Below are 21,064 nucleotides of genomic sequence, written 5' to 3' on the forward strand. Positions count from 1 at the left end.
TGCTTCAACTATTGCTATCTGGATTTGCTCCAGAGGGATAATTAAAACAATCTATCTTTGATGAAATAAGGAGTGTTTAAGACATGTGGTAGCTAGAAATGTTGTACAGGTACCTTACCCCCTGCATAAATTGGGCATAAGAGTGAAGTCCACCCACCAGCCAAATAGAGCACCTAATTCTTGAGCTCCATTCAGAACAAGTGCTTCCTACTCTCATCCCATAATGAAGAATCCCTTCACGTGATGTGACTAAAAGGTTAGTTGGTCCTGTCATGAGAATATTTTTGCATTTGCCTCAGAGTGTTCATTTCATGCAAAGTGCTTTAAAATATATAGAATTGGAACTTTGGCCAATCTTTTAGTAAAAGTGTTTGTGCCTGCTTATAATAAACTGCTGAACACAAGGTAGAATTCTGTCTGAAATTTGTTTTAATTGAAACTTGCCATCTGATAGCAAAGTTGTCTAGGAGGAAGCAGGCACTCCTACTGAATTCTATTCTTCAGAGGCCATTCTTCTGATAGTCATCAAACAGAATCTAACAAATAATAAATATCCAAATTGGCTTAGCTCAGCTCTCAATACTTACAGTCAAATGTTCTCCATTTGGAGATTGTTTCCTGCAATCATTTTCTTAAACTTTTAGTTCTTGCTTCCATTTTTTTCTGTTTATAACCACTAGCAAATGATAAAGTGATTGGACAAGTAGCAAATGAATATTTGCCAATAATCTCAGCAACAGTCAAGCCACTTAACTATGTTGATTGCTTCAAGGATACATGCTTACAATTTTGATTTTCTATCCAATTCACAGAATTTAGTCCTGTTTTCTGACAATAAAATTGTTCTTAGTTTAAGTCCTAGAGTTAAATACATGAATAAGTCAGTGCAAAGGGTGCCATGGCTTTGAGGAGCTTTTCCACTTGAACTCAGTTGCATACATTAACTTGTCCTGCCCTCCTGTCTAAACAGCTGTCTGTAAAACCCGCCAAATTTCATGAATGCCTCACATGGCATTTGAATATATTCACACCACAAGTGATAAAAAGAGAGAGACAGGGTTGGCTTTATGACAGTTGACTCTGCTACAGACAAGGATGTCTGGAATGCTCTCTTTGCCGGCCATCTACACGATGCAGTCTCCTTGTCCTCCTGAGTGTTTAGTGGTTTGTGTGTTCAGATGTCAGTTTGCCTTTAGCTACTCTGATGCCTCTGTTGGTGCTCCCTGTATCCTCAAGGTAGGTTTCTGCCAGGGTCCCTTACTTTTACCTTCATGTTATCCGTAGCAATCTTGTCCACTTCTGACTTTAATGGTGACCCTAGAGGGCTAATCTCCAATTCTCTAGTTCCCAGTGTCAGCCCTGTCTCTTAGATCCAGGCATAACTTCATATCTGCTTTCTACAGTTTTCCATATGCTAGCCATTTCAGAACCAAATCCATCAAATGCAGGTCAGCTACATCTGCTTTTCACTCTTGGCTTTCCCTTCTCCACTCACCCCTTAGGCTCAGGATTCTTTTTGTGTTCTGACCTCTGTTTCCTGAACACTCTCATCCAGTCTGTGGGCAAGTCCCAGCCTCCCAAACACATCCAAGAAGTCTTCCCTGATCTGCCCTCACCCCAGCCAAGACTGGTATCTTCTATATCAACCCACAACTTTCTTAGAGCTCATATCTCATAACAGGCTTGGATGCTCACATCCTATCTGTCCTACTTTTCATAAACTCCCAAAGTGGAGGCATTTCTCCTTATTTCTACCTTCTGAATGCTTATTTCAGGGCCCTGCATATTGTTCTGAGATAGAAAGAATGGATGTGGAGGTTGGCCATCTTGTTGGTAGAAGTTGCCTAGAAATTATGCATCCTAAATTTTGTCTTGTTTAGTCTGGGTTCCTCTCAGGTTGATAGAAAGCAAATTTCATGACAAATTTTTGGAGTTCAATATGGAAAAGAAATAATAAAATACATGGAAAAATGCCATCCAAGAATTCATTACGTGGTTCAATTGAAAGAAGTGTTTACAACCAGATTCTCTGGGCCTAGAATCTGGAGCTGAGTCTAGGGCCACTTTATTAAAAACTTCTGTGGCACTGTCCTCTGAGACAATTAAATAAAGCAGATAAAGGAGTTACCACAAGTTAGAAAAATACTACACTTTACTTAAGCAGCATTCTGCTGACTGCATAGGCCACTTCAGCAGAGCTGCCAGTATGTAGAGCCAGCCAGAACTGCTGACCTGTGTGGCCACAGCTGCTACAACAGCAGCAGGAATGGGGCTTCCAAGCAAAGCATTCAATCCCTCTGTATACTTTTCTGAATGAAAGGATTCCATAAAATGTTGCATGCTTTTCAAATTACTCTTCTCTTTTCCATCTATAATTAACAGACAAGAGTAGTGAAAGGCCTTCCCAGAAGCAGTGAAAGGCCAAAGCACCCTTTGTGCTGATTTAATACTTGAGTAGGCTAAACAATGGCCCCTAGATATCCAGGTCACCAACCCCAGAACCTATGAACTCTACTATCCACAGAAAAAGTTAAGGATTGTGGCATGGGTAGATTATCCTGGATTATCCATGTGAGCCCTAAATGTAACCACAAGTATTCTAAGAGCAAGGCAGAGGGAGATTTGACAGACAGGAGAGAAGAAGGCCATGCAACAGAAAATAGGGTGAAGCAAAGTCAGACAGAAAAGATGGAAACCATTGGCTTTGAAGATGGAAGAAGGAGCCACGAGCCAAGGAATATGAGGAATGTGTCTACAGAAGCTGGAAAAAACTAGGAAATGAATTCTCCCCTAGCAGAGTCTGCATGGCCAGGTGCCCTTCAGAATGTTGTAGAATGCATTCTCATGTTTGGTGGGAGGGGATCTGAAGAAGCCCTTTCTTACTTGAAAAATCAAGCACATCCCATTTGTCAATTTTGGCTTTTGTTGCTGTTGCTTTTGGTGTTTTAGACATGAGGTCCTTGCCCATGCCTATGTCCTGAATGGTATTACCTAGGTTTTCTTCTAGGGTTTTTATGGTATTAGGTCTAACATTTAAGTCTCTAATCCATCTTGAATTAATTTTCGTATAAGGAGTAAGGAAAGGATCCAGTTTCAGCTTTCTACTTATGGCTAGCCAGTTTTCCCAGCACCATTTATTAAATAGGGAATCCTTTCCCCATTTCTTGTTTTTGTCAGGTTTGTCAAAGATCAGATGGCTGTAGATGTGTGGTATTATTTCTGAGGACTCTGTTCTGTTCCATTGGTCTATATCTCTGTTTTGGTACCAGTACCATGCTGTGCTGTTTTGGTTACTGTAGCCTTGTAGTATAGTTTGAAGTCAGGTAGCATGATGCCTCCAGGTGCTAGAGAGGATGTGGAGAAATAGAAACACTTTTACACTGTTGGTGGGATTGTAAACTAGTTCAACCATTATGGAAAACAGTATGGCGATTCCTCAAAGATCTAGAACTAGAAGTACCACATGACCCAGCCATCCCATTACTAGGTATATACCCAAAGGATTATAAATCATGCTGCTATAAAGACACATGCACACGTATGTTTATTGCAGCTCTGTTCACAATAGCAAAGACTTGGAGTCAACCCAAATGTCCATCACTGACAGACTGGATTAAGAAAATGTGGCACATATACACCATGGAATACTATGCAGCCATAAAAAAGGATGAGTTCGTGTCCTTTGTAGGGACATGGATGCAGCTGGAAACCATCATTCTCATCAAACTATCACAAGAACAGTAAACCAAACACCGCATGTTCTCACTCATAGGTTGGAACTGAACAATGAGATCACTTGGACTCGGGAAGGGGAACATCACACACCGGGGCCTATTATGGGGAGGGGGGAAGGGGGAGGGATTGCACTGGGAGTTATACCTGATGTAAATAACCAGTTGATGGATGCTGACGAGTTGATGGGTGCAGCACACCAACATGGCACAAGTATACATATGGAACAAACCTGCACGTTATGCATATGTACCCTAGAACTTAAAGTATAATAAAAAAATAAATAAAGAAAGAAAAAGAAAAATCAAGCACATGCCTAGCAACTCCTTCCTCTTTGGCATTATGGATTTTTTGTCTGCTGGATTGTTTCCAGCAGCATAAACATACGATAATATCTCACAGCTTAAAAAACAAAAAAAGCCTTCCTTAATTGCACATGTTACTTCTCTATAATTCCATTTCTATACTTCTTTTTCACAAGTGTTGCCTGTATACTTTGTCTTCACTTCTTTCTTATCATTTTCTCTTTTTAAAATTTCTTATTTTAAAATCATTTCAAACTTACAGGAAAAAATTCCAAAAATAATACAAATATTTCCCATATTCCCTTTACCCTAATTCATCAATTAACAATTATTTAACAATTTATAGATGGTATTTAAAGTCTTGAGACTAGATGAGGAAGACCCAGGGCCCAGTAATGGGATTTCTTCTCTTCTATGTATACTCTCACTTTCCACATGTCCTCATTCAGTCTCAAGACTTTAAATACCACTATAAATTGTTAAATAAAACTTATATCTCTTGTCCTGACCTCTCCCCTGAACTCCAGATTTCTATCCCCAAATACCTACTTAGCAGGTCCATTTAAGGATTTAGCTGTATGTGCCCAAGTCTGAATTTCTGATTTCTCAACACCTACCCACCTCCATTCTTCCTATTATATGAAGTCTCCCATTTCAGAAAATGGAAATTTCACCTTTCCAGTTATTCAGGTCAAAAATCTTAGTTATCCTTGACTTCTCTGTCTATATTATACCCCATATTCAGTCCAGAATGCAACCACCCCTTATCACTTCCACCATCACCACCCTGCCCACACCATTTCCTGTCTGCACTTTGGCAATACATTTCTATCTTATCTCTTTTTTTGTTTTTGTCCCCTTATAGCCCATTTGTCACATACTGCCAGAACCATCCTTTTAAATCATGATTTATATCAGGTCACTCTGCTGTGCAAAACCCTTCAAGAACTTCTTATATCACAATGCTCACTGCATTCCAAATTGTCACTGATGTTCCTCAAATATAGCAGGCATGGATTCTTATTCCAATCCCTAATTGATAACCCCCAAAATTTATTCTCTCCATTGCCTGAGCTTCTACCCCACTTCTAAACATGCAGGATTCAATGTTAAGAGCCAGGAATGCAGAGTACAGAAGGACAAATAACAATGCTAATAAGGGAGGCTTTTTGAAAAAAGTAAGCAAAAGCATGTAGTGACGGGGTTCTTCCAATAGGTGAGGAGTTGCCCAAAGTCTTCCTTTAATTCATGCTTTAAAATCTACCATCAATACAGCTGGCTACTGTGGGAAACTGTTCTGCACATTGACTGAGATTATTAGGATTAGTTCCAGCTCATAATTGTTAAACATCAGAACATTTTGCTTCTTCCTGTCAAGGCTTGTTGCAATGTCATCATCTTATGCAATAAGAAGAGATAAATTATAAATATCTATATGCTATGGCTCAGAAGGAATGGACTTATTTTAGTGTGTGATATATGGGTTCAATCTTACAGTTCCCAATTCCACCTCATATATTAATTACTCTTTGTTCAATCCTTTGTGTTTTTTTGTTTTTTGTTTGTTTGTTTGTTTGTTTGTTTGTTTTTGAGAGAGAGTCTTGCTCTGTCGCCCAGGCTGGAGTGCAGTGGCGCGATCTTGGCTCACTGCAAGCTCCATCTCCCAGGTTCATGCCATTCTCCTGCCTCAGCCTGCCGAGTAGGTGGGACCACAGGTGCCCGCCACCATGCCCGGCTAATTTTTTGTATTTTTAGTAGAGACAGGGTTTCACCGTGTTAGCCAGGGTGGTCTTGATCTCCTGACCTTGTGATCCGCCTGCCTCAGCCTCCCAAAGTGCTGGGATTACAGGCTTGAGCCACTGCGCCTGGCCAATACTTATATCACAAATACAATTCATTGTTCAATTAGCAAATGAGAGAGTGCATGTAGTAACTGTCTCATATTTAAAGAAAATTGCTTTGTAAGGTATTTAGAGAATCAAACTAGGGAGATATAGTTCTCACTATGAGCTGAGATGAAAACGTTGACACCAGCTCTATCAGGTATTAAACAAATATCAAGGCAAAACACTAAACAAGACCAACTTATCTTTTATAAAGTAAAGGGACAACAGACTCAATCCATAGGTCCTTATTTTCTCCCCCACTGTATGTTTTGATACTTTCTTGCCAAATGGATTTAAGGGAATGTGGATGGAGACTTTATAGAATCTAATCTCTATGCACAGGGGCTTTAGCTGTGATAGTCCCTTCTATCTTCAGCACTTACCACAGTACCCAGCACATAGATGCTCATTAATATTTGTTGAATAAATGCTCTGGAAGATGGGCAAGATTATAAATACTGAGGAAAACTACAGACAGGACTCATTTTTTTCCTTGGGTAGCTACTGTGTATCCGGGTATATGTTAGGTGCTCAGGATACACAATAAACAAGACATCTACTATCTCACAGTATGGTGGTTAGATAAGAAATGATCACTCATGGTGTGAGAAGTGCTGTGATGTGGACTAGTCACAGTGTACCATGGGAGCACAGGCTTCAAGAGACAGCGAAGGCTTCTGGAGGAGAGGCTATCTAATACAAGTCCTGATATATAAGTCAACCTGCTCAAGTGGGGGTGAAAGGGATCTCTCCAAGAAGAGGGAACAGCACGTGAACAAGCACGTGGCCCAGGAAACACAGCTTTCATGGGGAAGCTAAAGACTTTCAGTACAATCAGATCAAAGCCGAGGGGATGAGAAGACTTGAGAACGGGTACGTAGATCATATGTGTACACTAGTTTTTGAAGCTGATCTCTTTGGCTACATGTTATAAACTGAAAGAACCATTTCAATGCCTCTTTTGACTTGTTTTCTTGATAAATAGATAGAATAGATAATAGATAAAAAATAGATAAAAGGAAATCTTTTAAAATTATAAAATGGATTTTTTATTATATACTCACACTCACATTTTACTGTGGATGAAGTTTTAGCTTATTAAAAAGTACATTCCAGAATGTTTGTTAATGGCAAATAATAGACAGACACTTCCTTACTGGACTTTGGTAAGGAAGTCAGGTAAGGATGAGTGGCACTTTTCTTAAATGTATGTACTAAACCTGGTAATGTGACTTATAATGTCTCAGTATGTAATATTTATAGACTAAGGTGATAGAAAGGATGGATTCCACCATTGTTCTTGCCAAATGTATAATGAAAATATTCATCTAGGGATAGGATTTTTGTTTTATGCTACAGTCCAGATATAAAATGCAGTTTTGTATGGTTTGATAGCTTACAATTTAGTGGGTAGATTTGTAATTAGATTTATATACCTGGCATCAATTTTGTCATAATAAAACCTTTCCATTCCATGTCTCAGCTTTTAGACACAAGCCACTAGATAAAAGTCCTTTCCTAAGAAGTTAAATTTATGTGAACTAGATTTTTGAATGCCATTTGTAATTGCCTGGATGCCTGTAATAGCCTTCTTGGTGCAATCCTGGCCCTGTTGCAGTGTATTCTCAGTCCAAGAGTCACGGTCATTTTTTTTTAATTGCACATCACTCCTTTATTAGACTGATCAGGAAAAAAGATTTAGTAAAGTTGTGCTCAAATGAACACTGGGCCCATGTGGCAGGGCAAAGCAAATAGAACATGATTCAGAAATCAGTCAGTGAAAGACACAAAACAAGGCGGGGGAGGGATTCTAAAACACACAGCAGGAGACACTCCTACCCCTGAGAGGCCAAGGAGCTTATATATGGTCTGACTTACTCTTTGAAAGAGTGACTGCCCCCAGGAGACAGTTACTCTTTCAAAGAGTAAGTCAAACCATATCATGTTGTTGGTCGAATCCCAGGAAATGGCTCCCCATTTCACTCTGAGGGAAAGCCAAGGACCTAAGAAGGCCTATGTGGCTATAGGCCCACTCCAAATTCAGTGCTGTTGCCTCCCTGACCTCATCTGCATCCACACTAGTCTCTTTTCTCCTCTTTGAACATGTCAGCCACCCTCCTGCCTCTATTGCACAAGCTCTTCCCTCTTCCTGAAATGTTCTTCCCCAAGAAATCCACAAGGCTGCCTCCCTCACCTCCTCCGGTCTCTGCTCAGATATTATCTACTCATAAGGCCATTCACTAAAATTACATCACACACCTCTATCCCCCCTATCCTGCTCTTCTTGATTTGCCATAGCAGTTTTCACCTTCCAACATACTATATAACTTTTTTATTTATTATATTTATTGCTAATAGAAGCAATATCCATAAAGTCAGGAATGTTTGTCTCTTTTGCTTATGATACATCCCAAGCACCTAGAAGAGAGCCTGGTGTGCTTACATATGTTCAATAAACATTTATTTACTATTTTATTTTAATTTTTTTTAGACAGAGTATCGATCTGTTGCCCAGGCATGAGTGCAGAGGCATGATCATGACTCACTGCAGTCTCAACCTCCTGTGCTCAAGCAATCCTCTGGCCTCAGCCTCCTGAGTAGCTGAGACTACAGGCATGTACCACCATGCCCAGCTAATTTCAATAATCCTTTATTGAATAAATTTCTGAAATAAAACTTTGTATAACTAGCAAGGATTGACTAGTGGAGCCAGTATCCTTCACTTTAAGCAGAAAGAAGATCTGATTTAAGAACTTGTATATGAACTAATTTTCTTTATATGTAAAACAAAAGCAGATTATATTTTGAAGGATGTACTAGCATTATTCATCTCACAACCCTGGCAAAGAGTGTGTGCACACTGTTATTTAAGTACATACATAGCAGGAAAACATACCAAATATGATTGTTTACAAAATCACCACAGTATGGTAATTTAAGATAGATTGAGGTCTGTGGAAGATTTATTTCTTTCTAAAACTGGCATAATAATCACAATGGGAACTATTAACACATCAAATTTCATTTTTCAAAACCAACAGAAGCCAGTTGGAGAACTTTCAGAATACTAGTATTCTAATGGATTAAAAATCTATTTTCTGCTTTGAAATTTAAGAGGTACCATTTAAAGGCATAATTGCATATGCCTTTTATGAAGTCTTATAAAAGCTCACTGTCTTTATGCCAACGAAGAGGAATTGTAATGAATGTGTTAGGACTACTCTTTAAATGTCATCTCCTCAAATATGAATTCACAGGAAAAGCTGTCCATTTCCAAGACAAGCTTCCTTGCAGAAACCACAGAATTGTGAAAATCTAACAACTAGAGAGCATCAGGTGTCTCATTTATTTCTAATTTAATTATTAATCTAAGAGGACCATGGAAACTGTAACAATATTGCATAGTGATTGGCCGATCTAGTGACAGGCAACGATGGAGTAAGGTTCCTCCACCTTAACTCTTAATATATTAATATGAGTCTTTAAAAGTAGGACCTAGATAAGATCAATCAAGAATTTACTAAGTATACACCCTCTCATGGGGCAAAACCAAAGCATATAAAAGAACCAACAGACACAACACCCTTAGGTTTATTCATGTCCAATAAGTATATTCACTTTTATTGCATTCATTGTGATCCTGCTGCTTTATAGTGACAGATAACTTGGTCACAAAGGTATCAATTTAAGAAAGTCAAATCCAGCTGTACCAAGTAAGTGCCTACCTGCTAGGCCAACCACGCATACCAACCTGTAAGAGTGAGATATTTCCACTATTGAACACTAGGATTTAGAAAATAATCACTTCACAAGTTTAGGGTTCTCTTTAATAATGGAATCCAATAATTGTTTGTTGAATTAAAGTACATATGAACGAATCATTTTGTGGGTCTAACAGTATGATTGCAGGTGGAGCTTGGTCATCACCCACCTATTCATTCAACAAATATTTATTAAGTTCCTATTATTTGCCAGACACTCTGCTAGGTGCTGGGAATGAGAGGGGGATAAAATAAACACAGCCTCAGTGCTCACAGAATTTCTTTTTACTTTGAGAAGACAGATAATCAACAAAGAAAGAAATATTTTCAGATAATGATAGTGCTGTGAAAACAATAAAACAGGATAACATGATAAAATGATGGAGAATGGGGTAGGCAGGAAATGTGGTCAAGGGTGGTCTCTCTAAGGACATAATACCTGAGCTAATACTGTCATAAAGAGAAGGAAGCAGCCATGTCAAATGCCAAGATAGAAGAAACAACAGTGCAAAGGCTCAAAGGAGTGAATATTGTTTTTGAGGAATAGGATGAAAGCCAATGTGCTCTGATTGTATTGAGTGAGATAAAGTGAGATGCAAGATAAAGTTAACGAGGTGGACAGCATCCAGATTACAAACAAACTTTTAATGGTTTTCTTTCTTTTCTTTATCTTTAAAAAATATTATAGGAATACCTTGGAAGCTTTTTAAGCAAGGAAGTGATATGGACTAAATTCTTTTTCTAAAATAATATTCTACCCATATAGAATGACTATGTGAGTTTTAAAAAATCAAATAGAACTTCTGGAAATGAAAAATGTAACTGAAGCTAAAAACTCAATGGACTGGTTAAATGACAGATTTGATACAGCTGAAGAAAGATTTAATGAACTGGAACATAGAATAGAAAAATAAGCCATAATGTAACTCAGAATGATTAGATTGAAAATGTATATATAAAAGATATGTAGAGAGGAAAGAACTAAAAGGTTTAACTAATTGAAGTTTCAGAAAGATAGTGGGGCAGAGGGGGAAGACTAGGTCAGAAGCAATCTTTGAAAATATAACACAGAGAATTTTCCAGAAATCATAAAATATACTAGTCTACAGAATCAGGAATTCTAATGAATCTTAAACAAGATAAATAAAAATCAATCTATATCTAAACACATAATAGTAAGAATGCAAAACACTAAATAAAAAGAGAAGGTATCAAAAGCCGCCAAGAAAAGGATAAATTACTGTGAAAGGAATAGTTAGACTGATAGATAACTTCTCGAGAGCAATAATGGAGACTAAGTGACAGAGGAAAATCTTCCATGTACTCCGAGGAAAACTGTACTTGAAATTCTATTCTTAGGAAAATATCTTTTAAGAAGATATTAAGGAGAAAAAAAAGATACTTTCAGGCAAACTAAAATGGAAAAAAAAATTGCTCTAGTAGACTTTTACCAAAAAAAATTCTAAAGAATACAATGCAGGCAGAAAGACAGTGGTTTCAATCTGAGATGCAAGATGGATTAAAGAGAAAGAGAATAGTAAATACATGAATAAATCTAAATAAACAGTGACTATATCCCAAAATAATATTTTGGGGGGTTAAAAACTGATTAAAATGTAAAACAACAACAATAATATCAGGGTAAACAGAATTTAAGTGTTAGAGGATTAAAAATAGAACACCAGTGAAATGTAATCAAAGGACAGTAACTACATTAATTTCAGATAATAAAAGACTTTAAGGCCAAAAGCATTACTAAATGCGGGGTCTTAACGAAGTCATTACAACCAATATCCTATTTTCTTTTCTTCTATTTCTTTTTCCATTTTCTTCTTAATTCCATTTCTGTGTTTCTCTGCCTCCAGTTCTCTTCATTTTAATACTGGTTGTTGTTCTTATTTGGCTTCGAGTAGGATAGGCACTAGTTCCTGCATTACAGCCATGCTCATGATTCCCACTCTGACAATGTGAAAAGTTGTTCTGAAGAACTGCTGCTGAAGAATTTTTGCAAGATTAAAGACAGATTGCTCTGGGGATATCTTTATGGACTGCCAATTTGAGCCACAATACTCAAAACTTCATTATCTTTCCTTTGTTAGAGATTCTGTAAGTAACCCTGAGCAAGTAATTTACTTCATTTCCCTTTGCTTCTTATAATTAAAACAGAAAGACTTATCTGCAACTAGGTAAGGAAAGGTGCTGATGACTAAAAAGCCAACAGTTGTAAAGTTCTTAAGGTGTTTGTAAGAGCAATAAAAGTCTGTTTAGATTACATATTGTGCACTAATTTGTCATAGAGGATTGCAGTATAAAAGAACATGTCCTTCAACCAGTCAAACAGGAAAGAACTTGATAAGTCTTTGAAGGTGTGAGAAGTGATTATTACAGCCCCATGCCAGTGCAGCTACACATGCCAGCCCAGATCCTGCTGTTGTTTTTCCTTGTAAAGCTAGCATTGATTTCAAAAGGTCACTAAATCCAACTCCTGGATTCTGAAGAACTGTACTTTGGGAAAAAGAATTGCTCTTTATGTAATATTTCTATCTTATAAAAAAATAGATTATCAGGAAAAAAAGACCTCACTTTATATACCTCACATCTCCACGTGTCAACTTTAAATTTCAAGATGCAAATTAAAATTTTGAGTGACATTTCGTTTTTAAGACCTCAAATTGATCAGTTTCCTCTCTCTAACATCTACTCTGATTTGATTACTACCTAACGCATGATTAAGTAGGTCATGTGAAGAGCAGCTCTGAGTGATTTGGGAGATGTTATTTAACATCTCCGTGACTTAGTTTTCTATGGCCTACCTCACAGGATGGTGAGGCTTGAATAAAATAATACATCAAATTTACAGAGTATAATATGTCCCTACCTCTCTCCAGGAACCCAAAGTTCTAAGTACTAAAAATACCTTTTATCTTGCTAAAAGGAGATGGAGAAAAATTTATACTAGTAACTTACTTCCGACCAACCAGTGATGGGTAGGAAAAAGAGAAAATGCCTTTTATAAATTTTCAACAGTGAAATTCACAGGCTATAAAGGTGGTAGCAGCAGCTAAGAGTAACTTATTCATGTCCTTCACTTGACTTGGTTTTACATGGACAGAATCTGTTACAAGAATGAAAAAAAATATATGGTATCTACATCTTTATATATTAGACAGATATGAGTAGGTGGGTAGGAGGAAGGGAGAAAGAAAGGAAGAAATGAAGGAAAAGGAGAGAAAAAAGACCAATTTAAACCAGCAGCATGCGTACCATAATTATAAATTATGGACTATTATAGGATGATGAGTAGTTTTAGTATATGACAGTTCAAATGAAATCTTTCACATAATTTTCTAACTTTTGGTGATATTTTCAAATCTCCTTTTTAAATATTCAGAACCAGCACATAGTACTGAGCAATGTCTTATCTTTATTACCAAATCAGCAGCCATTTTTATTTTTCTTTTGGAATTTGGAAACTATAGGGCACCCTATTTAATTCAAAAACGTGATTTCAAAATTTGCTTTTCCTTTTTGTTTCATGGCAGATTTTAGCAAATCTGTGATGGTCACTGTCATCACACAGGGCCTTGTTCATAGCAAATAGGCAAGAAATACAAGCCAGTAATAATGATGATTCAAGCTCCACTCAATTGAGAGCCTAAGGTTTTCATTCCAAATCTGATTTGGAGAATTGGATATTAAAAATGAAAATTTAATAATGAGATTGAAAGAGGAAAACAGTCTACTATATCCTCAGATTTTGATTTAGGAATTATTTTTTAAAATTATCCTTTTTCTTAACTGGCTTGAAGGAATGAAAGCAACTTGGCCCAGGAGGTAAATGAAAGCGTGAAAGTGAAAAATACAAATGGTCACAGACCCAGCCTCAGTTAATAAATGCAAATGTGCCCTGATGTGTACCACCCTACAGAGAATACCGTGAGCGCTTTTGATTTTGGTTTATAACCCAGGTAATTGTTTTCAATTTGGTTTTAAAAATAATAAAGGTATAGAGATGCTTTCAATGTCTGTAACTAGGTTTGTAGATTTTGATCACCAGGATAATTTTTAGCCACACCATCAATCCCCTGCCACAATTGACACGGCAGGCATAATCCTAAAACACCAAACTATTTAAAACTTGAAGCCTCTCATGTGGTCTTGACTCCTCCTTTTTATGAAGTGGAGTCATTGTGTGAATTTCAAAATTACAATAAGAGATAAGTCACAGAGGTTAATTCAAAGAAAGTTCCTGGTGCACGCAAACATATCATCTATGCTATGCTGTTAATTGGATAACTGATTGTTTCTATTAATTTCTGAGGTGTGTTCAACTTGAATGCAGTGATTTTACTACCACCAAGATTGGTTTTTTTCTTCCTTTTTTTTTAAATGCTGTTATTTATTTGCAGTCAAGAAGGAGAAAAAAATCTTTAAGTTCAAAAGCTAAAGTCATAATATTAAAATATATGTGCGTTACTCCCTTCATAATTAACACCATTGTACAGCATGGTTATGAGTTTAGAAGATGAAAGAAAAATTCCTCGTATCAATACTTTTTAAGCCTTCTGTAGGTACTTACAACTTAGTGTACTTCAAACCCATCCCTGACTTTTTTTATAAATGGGATTCCTTTTTCCCCCTTAAGTTAAATTTCAATGAATAAATGGTTTCTATTTGGCCTTCAAGCATGGCAATTATCTGTGTTGTAAAAGATTCATTCTAACCACAAATCTAGTCCAGTGGATTCTGGAAACACTTTCAAAGCAATCAGGTCACAGGTAGGAGCCAGGCAGAAGGTTGGCAGGCTCCATGTGAGATTTCCACTACAGAACCGTGACATTCTTTCAAAAGTTAATTTTTCTTGTAAAGGGAAGCCAGAGGTAGCAAAGACACCTGATTCTATTAAAAGAGCCCCTGGAGTTTACAGAAACACAGTTATTGTGGCACAACTGAGACAAACCAAAAGAAATCTTCCTAAGAAATGACATTAATCTCAAACACAGAGTCAATAATCTTATAATGTTCCACATTATGCCCCAAATTCCTGAATCAGAGAGCTTTGGAGGGAGAAGCAATTTTCTGGCTGTGCCCATTTATGCTACACTCTGCAAGGTGAGCTGACCCACCCATCTTCACACCCCTACTTGGTCTCAAATGCTGCTGGCATCCCAAGCAATCACCCAGGACTCCAAACCTTCCCTTATTCTCCTTCAGGAGCCTAACTGCTGCTCCTCTTTTTCTCCTGAAATCAGGCTCTTTGTGCCAGCTTTGTCCCCCTCCCCTGATCCTCTCCCTGCTCATCTCTCCCCAGCCTTTGAATCATGGTGCTCCTACTAAATCCCAGGTGTCCCTCATTCTCTGGCCCTGGCTTTGCTATGGACATGAATGAGCATTTCCTGTTACTTTCCTGGTCCTACCAAAAACCCTAAGCCCCTCCAGCTCTTTGGCTGATTCTCAGCCTGTCTACTGTCAATTTCTAAGTCATCCATGAGTAATACTGATGCTGTTTGAAGTAAGTAAGAAGATTAACAATGCTCTAAGGTTCTCTTTTTAGGATAGGATAAAATAAATGATGGGCTAAACTCAGTCCTTATAAGCCCAGGTGTCTGTGCCCACAGTATCAGGAGAATGACGGGGCATTCTGGAAGTTGCCATGGAGACCACCAAACTTTCTATTCTCTTCTGGAGGCACCAAAATACTTCAGAGCAACAAATAACTTAAAATTTCCATCTTTCCTAGAAACAAGTTAAATTATGGATGGCAATGATTGTTGACTCTTCACGAAACCTCTGATTCCTTTTCTTCCTGGGCACACAGCGTGACTACCTTTCCCAGCCCCTTTGCAATTAAGTACAGCGATGCAACTAGTTCTCACCAATAAAATGTGAGCAGAGGGGATACATGTCAAATCCTGGCCAAGAGTTTATGAAGCAGGTATACCCCTTCTACATACTCCCTTTTTGCCTGCGGGGTGTAAGTGGTAAAGAGGCCCAGCCAATAGAAGAACCATAAATGGAAGACAAGGTTTTCTAAAATTCTGTGTGGAAGAAAATCACCCACCAACCAGGAACACACACATTGGACTGTTATGTGAGCAAAACCCTCTACTCTGCTTGAACCATTATACATTTGGGTGTCTGTTTGGAATTGGAGCAATGCCTACAATAACAAATGTAACCAACATATTAGGCTTAAGAGCATTAAATCACATGAGTATTAGAATTGTAGGCCTTCTTCCTGGAAAATTCAAGAGGGACTAGCAGAAAGGAAAGGGAAACAGTAGAAATAATAATGTGAATAGCTACAAACATTTTCCACATATATAACCATGTATTACATGCATTACACGTACTATCTAATTTCAATCATTCCTCACAACATCTTTAGTAAATAGTACTGCATTATCACATTACTCAGATGTGGAAACTGAGGGAGACATGTAATATTCAGGAAGTGGAGGAGCCATGATTCAAATCTGTTGACTCCATAGCCCACATTCTGGTTGAATACCAACTCTGTGTCCTAGATATTTTATACAATTTTTTCTTTTTAACACCGTGTAAAATAAGCCTTATTATCCCCATTTTAAAGATTAGTAAGCTGAGATTCAACAAAGATAAATGATTTGTCTAAGGTTACAACTGGAAAAAATCAAAGCCCAGATTCAGGCCAAGATCTGAGTGACTCTAAAGTCACTGAGAAATGAGTCCCTCATTCTCTTTCCCTTATACCGTGGAGGTCAGAAGATAGATAGAGGGAGATGTCATGCAGAATGTATTTCACTCTATTTAAGAGCTTCAGATGTCTCAGAGGTTGATCTGTTAGGCCCGTGACTGTGTGACCACTGTAGTCATTGCTATTTGTCAGTTTTGGGGACCCCGGAGTTTCTGTTGGATAGAGGTCACCAAATTACCCATGTAATCGAGGCTATTTTTTAAAACTGATAACAAACTTGTTAGGCTTGAAATAACCCCTCCTTTGCTATAGCCCAACAAGAGGTATCCTCAGCCAGGGGTGGATCAGTCATGTTCAAGCCTACAGGAAGAGCAAAAGCCAGGGGCATGGAAGCTAATTCTCTCAATGAATAAAGCATTTATGCATAGGAACAATTATAGTAGAGCCAGTCCACAAATCTACCTCATAAAGTCTTTAAAGTCAGGAGGGCTACCAGGAATTGTGTTTATATAAGGACTTCTGGGTCCTCTGAATATAAGTACTAAGGGAATGTCAGGGTTGATCAGGACACTGGAACTGACTTAAACAAGGATAGAGAGGGGGAAACTGGCATAACTCCCAATCAGAAATGAAGAATGGGAGAAGCCATCCACGTCTGTCTCCGTGCTTTGTAACCTGGGTGGTCCACCCTCTAATCACATCCCTCCTGGCCTCATATTGGCTACTTGGCATATAAAGGAATTCCTCCAGACCCAGCCCCATTCTTTCTCCCTCCTGACTTAATCTGTGGGACTTCTGATCTATATCTGGGTTAGTTCTGGAGGTTCACAGTGGGACAAAATGGTAGCATCATATAACTTCCTGACCTGTGACATGAACCATTTTAGGATCAAACAGCCACAGTCCCATATTCATCTATCCAAACAACAGACATTTGTGGTTGGGAAAAAGCACCAAGGCCCTGAAGGAGCTGGAGTTCCTCTTCAGTGCAGAGCCAGTTGGACCAGCAGAGGAATGGCAGGAGGCTGCCATGGTACTAAATAAACAGGGGCGAGCCCATCATGCTCTCAGGGTTTTCCAGGACCAGAGCTACCACAGCAGCAGCCCTGGGTGGTCCCAGAGCCCCAGGAAAGGCAGGGGAAAGAGGTTCCCAGAAGATCATACTCTTCCACATACAGAATCAAGAGAATGGGAAGGGGTATGGAAAGAGAAGCCCTTCTACTCCCATATTCCTTCCAGTCATGTCCTTTCATTTTACAGATGGTAGCCAGAGTGAGTCTCTTCCAAACTGATCAGATCATTCTTCAGTTGCTCCTAGGATTAAGGCCAAACTCATTACTTGGCCTATAGGACCTCACAAGGGGCCTGCCTACTGCTGTAATCTAAATTCACTCCATTGTGCCATCCTCTATACTCTCCAGAACCCAAAGTCTATTTTATAGCCTGTAAATCCCATGAGGACTAAGTTCATATATTTTTACTCACTACTTTATACTAGCACTTGGCTTATATACCTGACATAGGTGGTGCTCAATCAGTATCAGTTGGTTGGTTGAATGAATGAATGACTGGCTGAAGAGCCAATATTCCAGCAACTAAATTAGGTGAGTGCTGAAGCAAATCACTTGTGATTGCAGCTACAACCCTTATTTCTCCCATAAATGGAAGCGGATAGAGAGACAGAGTACAGTTCAGGCTTCTGTGTTAAAGGTTAACAGCAACAAAGGTTTCCATCAAAGCCTACTAAGCACACACATCAACAGAAGCAGATTTCACTGATTCAAATGCTCTTTGGAAAGGGGTAGGAAATAAGTCAACAAATAAAGGTAAGAAATGAAATTTTACTGTTCCTATATCCTTGAAATGACTCAGAAGAATGCCACCAATTTGGTTTTTCAGTTCCCTCCCTTTTGCAGCGATGGTATTTCGTTGGTGCAATAGTAATTGCGGTTTTTGCCAGGGTCAGGAAAATGAGGTGGAAGTCCTGAGGGACGTACCTCTGCCCTGCTGCCAACTGGATGCCAGGCAATCCAATATGTCTAAAGAGGTTTTCCTGGTTGTTTTTGTTTGTTTGTTTGTTTGTTTGTTTTTTGGGACAGAGTCCCACTCTGTTGCCCAGGCAGGAGTGCAGTGGTGCGATCTTGGCTCACTGCAACCTCCGCCTCCAGGGTTCAAGTGATTCTCCTGCCTCAGCCTCCTGAGTAGCTGAGATTACAGGCATGCACCACCATGTCTGGCTAATTTTTGTATTTTTAGTAGAGATGGGGTTTCACCATATTGGTCAGGCTGGTCTCAAACTCCTGACCTTGTGATCTGCCCACCTCAGACTCCCAAAGTGCTGGGTGGTTTTTTTTTTTTTTTTTTTTTTTTTTTTGGAAGACAAGTCTCGCTCTGTCATCCAGTCTGGAGTGCAGTGGCACTATCTGAGCTCACTGCAGCCTCTGTCTCCTGGGTTCAAGCGATTCTTGTGCCTCAGCCTCCTGAGTAGCTGGGACTACAGACATATACCGCTACACCAGGCTAAGTTTTGTATTTTTAGTAGACGTGGGGTTTCACTGTGTTGCCCAGGCTGGTCTTGAACTCCTGACCTCAAGTGATCTGCCTGCCTTGGCCTCCCAAAGTGCTGAGATTACCGGCGTGATCCACCGCACCCGGCCTAGAGAAGTTTTATGAGTGAGCCTTAGTCAGAGCTCACTGCTAAGCAGCATCAGGCTACAGACCTAAGTGAAGGAAAAACTTATCTCATTTCTGATAAGATGGGGATACGTGGCAGCTTTGATTTTGGTTCTTTCCTATGATGGGAGGCTTCAGGACCTGATTCCATCCAGGATGGAGTTTGGACACAGCATAACCCTGAGAGCATAAGGATGGGCAGGAAGCCAGATAAGTTATAGTTGGTAAAGATTAATTAAACACAACCCGGGCGAAAATGAGGAAGTATTTCCCAGATAAGAGAGTGGAGAAAACCGGCCCCACACCTAAAGAGGTGGCAGCAATAAACTGACAGCATGTGTGAATTGAACTTATGTTGGTGACAAGACCTGTGGTTTGGCATAGGTTTATTCCCTAAGCAAACTCATGTCAAACTGTGTGTACAGCACTACCACCTTTTAACCTTAGAATTTAAAGATTAAGTATGAGATTGGTGTTGTTTATGAGAAAGCAGAGTTTTGCTGTTTTCTTTTCAGGGCTTGTACCATATGGGCAACATGCCTATTTGGCCTTTGCTTGGATACTCAGCCCGAGAGATGAACAACTGTTATTTAAAAGACCTGCTATAGAAGCTCTAGACATTGTGTGATAAAACTGGAGATTTAACACACATTCTATGAGTTCTGCTCTTGACTGAGCTCACTCTCTCTACACAGAAGTAGGCGGTTTAATTTCAACACGGGATTTTCACATTTATTATCTTAAGCTCCTACTGTCTCCTACTTACTAAGAAGTTCTGCTGTTTGAAAAGGAGTTTATTTTTAATGTTTCCACATTTTTAGAATCAATCTCAATCATCCGGAGGTGAATAACTCAGTTTCAAAGCTTAAGCACGGTAAATATATATGTAAAACGAAAAACCACCTCATGCGGGGGGCAGCAGTGGAATAGGAAAAAGAGTGAACCGATAACAACAACAACATCAACATATTAGAAGCAGAAGAGGGAATTTTTTAGAATTACATAGTAACCTTTAGATGCCAAATTTGTCTACTGAGACATGCGAGACCCTGAGAGTCCCCGCCATGCTGGATAAGCTTGATGCTGCTGACACAGAAACAAAGTGACATGTAGATGGCTATGAATTCCAGTAACACAGATTTAGGGCCTGGAACAGAGGTTCTCACCCTGGCTGCTCAGGAGAATCCCTTGAAGAGCTTTGAAAACTACAGCACTCACGCTGTACTCCCAGAGATTTGGATTTCGTTCCTCTGGGAAAGGGCATTAGTACTATTCAAAAGCTCCCTAGGTGATGCCACTGTGAACTAAGATTGGGAAGCCCTGGGCTACCATGGAAGATACAGGTGAGGAAGGTGAGGGGGAGAGAGAGAGAGAGAGAGTGAGCACAAGCGAGAGAGTGAGGGAGCATGAGCGAGAGAGAGAGAGAGAGAGAGAGAGAGCAGCTGAGTATAAATCATTCAATTCACAAAGAAAGGAGAGCAACAAACCATAGAACAGTTCAGTTTTGCACCAAGCAATTTATATAATGTTTAGCATTTGCTAAAGGATTGTACTCATACCATTTTTACACTTCCAGATGATGTCTCTAAATACTGGATGCCATTTAACTGCTAGGCTCACAATAAATCTATTTCATAATAGCCATTTTTGTGTTATCAACAACCTCTTCTCTCCATCACTGTGGTGAAATCAGAGGTGACTCCAGCACAACCCCATTCACTTACTTTAATTCCTTGTGATCCATAGCCGGGGGGACCAGGAGGGCCCGGCAAGCCTTTCTGCCCAGTATCACCCTGTTAGAAGATGGGGAGAATTTGAAGACAAAATGTAAGAAGATCGAAGAAGAAAGAGCGTTAAGTATTACTACTCTCAGCTTCATTCTTACTTCAGTCTGACCAGGACCTTCATGCTGCCTATAAGCTACTTCTGATTTTACTTCAAGTGCTTCCCCAATATTTTTAAACTACAGAATTCTTTGCAAACAAAACCTTATATATAATCCAAATAAAAATTAAGCAGTAAGCAGAGCTG

General features: G+C 39.0%; 1 protein-coding gene across 1 annotated transcript in view; it reads right to left on the reverse strand.

The window, feature by feature from the left end:
* The window catches only part of LOC105475566 (collagen type XXVIII alpha 1 chain), a 184,552-nt gene that overhangs the window by 52,171 nt on the left and 111,317 nt on the right, over nucleotides 1–21,064 (reverse strand). Inside the window, exon 27 of the mRNA XM_011730931.2 lies at nucleotides 20,758–20,826. Coding sequence (XP_011729233.2) covers nucleotides 20,758–20,826 — 69 coding nt within the window. The remainder of the gene's footprint in view (nucleotides 1–20,757; nucleotides 20,827–21,064) is intronic.

The sequence above is a fragment of the Macaca nemestrina genome, chromosome 4 (assembly GCF_043159975.1).
Source record: "Macaca nemestrina isolate mMacNem1 chromosome 4, mMacNem.hap1, whole genome shotgun sequence".
In the NCBI taxonomy this organism is placed as follows: Eukaryota; Metazoa; Chordata; class Mammalia; order Primates; family Cercopithecidae; genus Macaca; species Macaca nemestrina.